Source organism: Vombatus ursinus, unplaced genomic scaffold (genome assembly GCF_900497805.2).
Source record: "Vombatus ursinus unplaced genomic scaffold, bare-nosed wombat genome assembly UNPS02014832.1, whole genome shotgun sequence".
In the NCBI taxonomy this organism is placed as follows: Eukaryota; Metazoa; Chordata; class Mammalia; order Diprotodontia; family Vombatidae; genus Vombatus; species Vombatus ursinus.
This window is the reverse complement of record NW_020954610.1, coordinates 2,768,881-2,775,524: the sequence shown is the minus strand read 5'-3', so window position 1 is coordinate 2,775,524 and position 6,644 is coordinate 2,768,881. Positions and strand designations below refer to the sequence as shown.

At 37.9% G+C, this 6,644-nt stretch overlaps 1 protein-coding gene across 4 annotated transcripts in view; it reads right to left on the bottom strand.

Annotated features, from left to right (window-relative positions):
* The window catches only part of LOC114026052 (kinesin-like protein KIF27), a 107,548-nt gene that overhangs the window by 36,817 nt on the left and 64,087 nt on the right, over nt 1-6,644 (bottom strand). For all 4 annotated transcript variants that reach the window (XM_027839664.1, XM_027839665.1, XM_027839667.1 and 1 more), the window contains one exon: nt 5,643-5,840. In XM_027839664.1, the coding sequence (XP_027695465.1) occupies nt 5,643-5,840 (198 nt within the window). The remainder of the gene's footprint in view (nt 1-5,642; nt 5,841-6,644) is intronic.

The following is a 6,644-nucleotide window of genomic DNA, read 5'->3' as shown; positions in this document are numbered from 1 at the left end:
CAGAACCCACAAAAAGATAGTGAAACAAATTTCCAGCCAAAGACAGCCTGGATGGTTGATCAGAAAGGTATATCACGCCGGGCGGGGAGAGGAGCGCAGTTCGGTATGGGCGCACAGGCCGCAGTGACCCTGGAGCAGGCCTCAGAGGACTGAATTGCGGGCAGCTGTGGTGGTTTCCAGACTTCTCAACCCCTGAACGCCAAAGACAACTTAGAAGTGCAGTGGGAAAAGTCTGTGACTGCGGTGAGAGAGGAGCTAGGTCTCAGCCGCAAGTCCTGAGCGCGGCCTGGGGCTGCGGCTTTTTCCTGAGCTTCCGGCCCACAGACTGAGGGGCAATCAAGTGGCTGATCAGAGGGGGATTACAGGGATCTCTTTGCCAGTGCTGAGGCAGGAATCTCTTGCTTTACCAGTGCTTGGATCTCGGTCACAGTTCTGAGGGGCGGTCCTGGGGCAAGGAGGAATGCTGGTGCAGTGGAGCTTGTTGTGGTGGTGGAGAGAAAACACCCTTATCATAGCACCTTGGAAGAATTGAAAATTTACAAGTCCCTACAAGTACTTCTGAAAACAGCTGTACAAACCCCCGAAGCTTGAGACAGTACAGTCTTCACATTGGAAGCAGACTTTTACCTTAACAAAGAGTTTAAAACTCAAGTAATTGGCCAGGATCATGAGTAAGCAGCGCAAAAAGAGTCAGACTATATTATCTTACTTTGGTGACAAAGAAGATCAAAACATACAACCAGAAGAAGACAACAAAGCCAAAGCTCCTACATCCAAAGCCTTCAAGAAGAATATGAATCAGTCCTAGGCCTTGGAAGAGCTCAAAAGGGATTTTGAGAAGCAAGTAAGAGAAGCAGAGGAAAAACTGAGAGTGATGCAAGAAAATTATGAAAAACAAGTCAACAGCTTGCTAAAGGAGACCCAAAAAAATACCGAAGAAAATAACACCTTAAAAAATAGGCTAACCCAAATGGCAAACGAGGTCCAAAAAGCCAATGAGGAGAAGAATGCCCTAAAAAGCAAAATTAGCCAAATGGAAAAGGAAGTCCAAAAGATTACTGAAGAAAATACTTCCTTAAAAATTAGAATAGAGCAATTGGAAGCTAGTGACTTTATGAGAAATCAAGACACTGTAAAACAAATCCAAAAGAATGAAAAATTAGAAAACAATGTGAAATATCTCATTGGAAAAACAACTGACCTGGAAAATAGATCCAGGAGAGAGAATTTAAAAATTATTGGACTATCTGAAAGCCATGATCAAAAAAAGAGCCTAGACATCATCTTTCAAGAAATTATCAAGGAAAACTGTCCTGATATTTTAGAACCAGAGGGCAAAATAGAAATGGAAAGAATCCACAGATCTCCTCCTGAAAGAGATCCCCAAAGGAAAACTCCTAGGAGTATTGTAGCCAAATTCCAGAGTTCTCAGGTCAAGGAGAAAATATTACAAGCAGCCAGAAAGAAACAATTCAAGTATTGTGGAAACACAATCAGGATAACACAAGATTTAGCTACTTCTACATTAAGGGACTGCAGGGCATGGAATATAATATTCCGGAGAGCAAAGGAGATAGGATTACAACCAAGAATCACCTACCCAGCAAAACTGAGTATAATCCTGTAGAAGAAAAAATGGTCATTCAGTGAAATAGAGGACTTTCAAGCATTCTTGATGAAAAGACCAGAAAGAATAGAAAATTTGATTTTCAAATACAAGACTCAGTGGAACATGAAGAGGTAAACAGGAAAGAGAAAATCATAAGAGACTTATTAAGGTTGAACTGTTTACATTCCTGCATGGAAAGATGATATTTGTAACTCATGAGACCTTTATCAGTATTAGGGTAGTTGGAGGGGAAAAAATTATATGCACATATATATAGATATAGATAGATAAAGGGCACAGGGTGAGTTGAAAATGAAGGGGTCATATCTGGAGAATAAAATTAAGGGGTGAGAGAGGAATATACTAGGAGAAGGAGAAAGGGAGAGGTAGAACGGGGTAAACTATCCCACAAAAAAAAAAAAAAAAAAGAAAAGGCTGTTACAGTGGAGGGGAAATAAGGGAAGGTGAGAGGGAATGAGTGAATCTTATTCTCATAGGATTTGACTTAAGGAAGGAATAACATACACACTCAATTGGGTGTGGAAATCTGTCTTACCCTACAGAAAAATTGGGGGGGAAGGGGACAAGAGAGTAGGGGAATGATAGAGAGGAGGGCAGATTGGGAAAGGGAGTAATCAGAAGCAAATACTTCTGAGGAGGGACAGGGTCAAAAGAAAGAATAGAATAAATGGGTGGGCGGGATAGGATTAAGGGAAATAGAGTTAGTTTTTCACAGCATGTCTACTATGGAAGTGTTTTGTATAACTGCACATATATAACCTATATTTTAAAAAATATATATTTTCTAGCTTTTGGTAGGGCAAGTTGATTACTTAAATAGCCGGAAAACTGCAACTACACAGCAGGACTCAGAAGCAGGATGGATAGCAATGAAAAGTACCCTCATTAGTGCCCCCCATATTTTTCCTTGCCCCCAAAGTCACTTTCCCTTGGTTTTTATGAGCTGCTCTACTAGAGATTCTTACCTCCTACCTCTGTCAGGTCCCAATTCAAGCAATTTCTGGATGCTCCAAGAAAGGCACCCAGCCTAAAGAAACAGTCCTAAAATGAAGGTGAAATAAGGAGGAAGGGGCTGTTGACCCTGCTCTTCCGAGCCCTGACAATGTTACAGCTGCCTAGGCCCAGCCAGGCCTCAGCCGCCCCTCAGGCACTGGCACCACTGTATTTGCTGATTCTAACTCCCACTCTTCTTTCATTTTTATCCCTCCTTCCTTCCTCTCTCCCTCCTCTACTTTGTCCTTTGTCCTCTATTTATTGTCATTTTCAGCCTAGATCTTGTTCCTCTCATTACTATTTTCTTCCCTTTATTCTTTTTTTCTTTGTCCAAAATGCCCCCATAACAAAAAACAGCCAAAGAAATATTATAGACGAAAATAAAGTAAACCAAGCAAATATTACTACAGCACATTTAAAAAAGCAAAAGAATATTTTTAATTGCTTGTAGAAACACCATATCTTATCCATATTTACAGGAAAATCTGGAAACGTGATATCCCCATTCCTACAGTCCTAAAAATACAACATGGCCTATTATCTGTGTAATTTATGGTTTACTTAATCTCTCTGGGTTCAGGTTTCTCAACTGGTAAAACTATATAACTCACTATTATCTTGGGGTTGCTGTGAGAATCAAATAAGATGGTTTATGTAAAGCAAACTATAATCATAAAGTACTATATCAATATTATTATTGTCCATGGCCAACATTAGTGGGGCCATTTAGCCCCAATCCAGCCACAAATTCCAAATTACTGGGATCTATATAACTTTCATATTACTAAAAGTATTTATAAAGAGAGTAACAAATATGAAATGGATTAGCCTAAGAGTTTGTAAAGAATGAAAACAAGCACTGGTGTCTGACCATCAATATTATCCTTGAGATTCAATCTATTGAGTCACATTATATGTAAAACTGATTTATTAAATAAATCTGTCTTGAATAGGGACCAAGACAGACTTCACCTTTATAATGAATTCTAATGCATATATAAAATGGATCTTCAACCTTTTCCTAAAGTTGCTGTTTTTTATTCTTCCAAAGCTTCATGATCACTTTCAGTAAAGACACAGGGAAGAGTAGGAAAGGGATGATTGCCATGACCGGCTGCAATCTCCTCTACGATGGGAATCCCTACGAGTATTTCAGAATAGGCCAGTTGTTTAAAAAAAGGTTGCATTGAAAAGGGGAAAATGGAGAATCTTTCTGACTTTTTAGGTAATGGTGTCTCGGTCCCCTGTTTGCCCTTTCCTCCCCCATACCTTGTCCCCCAGGGTTTACATACTATCTCTGCACCTATGCTAGTATATCATGGGTCAGGGTTATGAATCCCAGTTGGATTCATAATGATTACCAAATTAGCCTGCATTCAAAAGGAATTAAGTAGGTAGTTACTTTAGTAGTGATTAAGGGTATGAGAGGATTCTGCTCACCAAGAAGTTTACTGATTGAGGGAAAATGGGCCCTGGGGGCGGGGGGAGGGAGAAAGGGCAGCTAGGGGGTGCACCGATCCTGGAGTCAGGAAGACCTGAGTTCAAATCCAGCCTCAGACACATAACACTCACTAGCTGTGTGACTCTGGGCAAGTCACTTGACCCCAAATGCTTCACCAAAAAAAAAAAAAGGAAAATAGGCCTTGGGATTATGCAACCCAGATGAATGAATTGAAGTGTGTGTGTGTATGTGTGATAGAGAAGCAGAGAAACACCATTTTATTTTTGGTTCAAAAAGAAACAAGAGCTCTGGGGCCCCAAATAAATCAAAATGGATCAAATGTTAGCTAGTAAAACTAGATAAGGAACTTTGAGAGTCTGTGCCCTAGAATCCTTTTATATGCATATTTGATTTCTTGAGCCTTAACATTAATATGCCTATAAAAATTATTTTCCCTTATTAATAAGAACTCTAGGAAAAATATGCTTGTGACCTGTTGTGTGCAAGGGCAAAAAAAGAAAAGCAAGATGAGCTGCCAGAATTAGGACATCCAGATACAGTGGCAACAAGTGTTTTGGGGGAGGATTCAGAACCATAGTCATAGCTTTAGTTGCTTCAGCTGTACAGAGCCAGAGATTAGCCATGTGTGTGTAGCATACAGTACAGTTAAGAAGAAGACTGAGCTAAGAGAAAGAATTTCAGTTCAGAGAATAAAATTATTTCTGGGAAGCTGAGTTACCCACAGGGCCCACAGGCCTTCCCTATAAGTCTATAGTTACAAAAGCTAGCTTTCTGATTATACTCAGACTTCTACATTCAAATCTCCCTAAGTGGTTGATGCCACAGTAAGATGGCAAGGATGATGCTAAAATGTCATATATAAAATTTATGTTAGATTGTAAAAAGAGAAGTCAGAAGTGTCTAGGATAGATTCCTAATCTTAAAGAACATGTAAAGCAAATATGACTCTTTACAAACATTTTCAGGTAGTATTCTCAAGGGGAGAGAAAACAAGTACAACCTGCATACAGCCATTTGCAGAGTCTGTGAAAATACAGACAAAATAGTATTACAAAGGGAAATTAGGTCTTAAGTGAATTTATTTTTTTATTTTACTTAAAAATTTCAAAACAAGCTCAGATAAGCTCAGAAGACCTGAACTCCATTTCTGGCTCTAATACCAACCTACTTCATAAACTTAAGAAAATGATTTGATCATCTTTCTCCTTATTCTTGTAAATTATCTGTTTAGAAAAAGAAAAATGGCTCTAGTTTTGAAGAAAGGTGATGGGCATAAGGGCAATGGAAACTGAGAACATTAACAACATTTTTTTCTCAGCAAATAATATAAATTGGGAACAAGACCCAAGACATGTAAAATTTCCTCCTAAAGTTAAAAAAAACAGCGATTTCATTAGTTGTTAGTATTCCCTCACCAATAAAAATAGCAACTTCTCTGAGGCTACTGAAGAACTATAGCTCATCAGTGATACCTGAGAAAGCTACCTATCAGGTTTGGTAAAAGAATGCACTAAGGAGCAGTACGTTCTCTAGCAAAGATGAATGAAGCTTTCTTACTTTGATTTTTTGTTGATCCCTCTTAATCTCTGCATCCAGTTGCTTCTTCTTTTCATTTTCTTCCTGAAGTCTCTTCTGCAGCTGTGCTTGCTGATATTTCATGTGATCTACATTCTGCTCAAGTTCAGAGGCATGTTTCTCATTTTGGGCAGACAGCGATGCCAGCTTCTTAGTATCCTGCTGCTTTTTCTGCAAGACCTGTGATCACATAATACATTGAAAAATATGGGTAATGGAAAAACGGGCAGCTGTACCTATCTAATTCTATCAAGAAATCCAAGAGATCCTTTTCACTAACAAAAGTGAACATTTTTCCTAGACTTAAATAAAATCTATTTCTTATATTTTGATAGCTGCACAAAGAGATTATAACCTAAGAATTTTTATTTTTTCCATTTCCTCTTTCTACTCCTTCCCTTGTAGAATAGGAAAAACTAACAGTTTCACATCTTTATGTAGATATAGCTTTTCACTAGATTTATGAAAATGGCAGTCAAAAACCAAATGTGAATTTTCAAAAGGGGAAAAGAAGTAATCTTTTCATATAAGGGTTTTTCCCCCTTGAAAAGAAAATTCAATCTTTCATGATGTAAAAAAAAGTATTAATGTGAGAGGACTATACAATCACAGCGGTTCTAACAAAAGAACATATGAAAATGGCAAGGAATGATCATTTTTTAAATGATTCCTAATATAATTGAAAAAAATCCTATACATTTTCTTACACATAAGATATGCTTTCAGTAAAAATAAAACATAGTTGCAAATGTAAATTAACCTGGAAGCATTTTCTATAAGAATGTTGAAGATCAACTCTAATAATTACTTTACCAATTATTTTAAGTTAAATGATGAAAGAAAAGAAGGAAGGAAGAAAGAAAGAAGGAAAAGAAGAAAGGAAGAAAGGAAGAAGGAAAGAAAGGAAGAAAGAAAAAGAGAAAGGAAGGAAGAAAAGAAAGAAAGAAAGAAAGAAAGAAAGAAAGAAAGAAAGAAAGAAAGAAA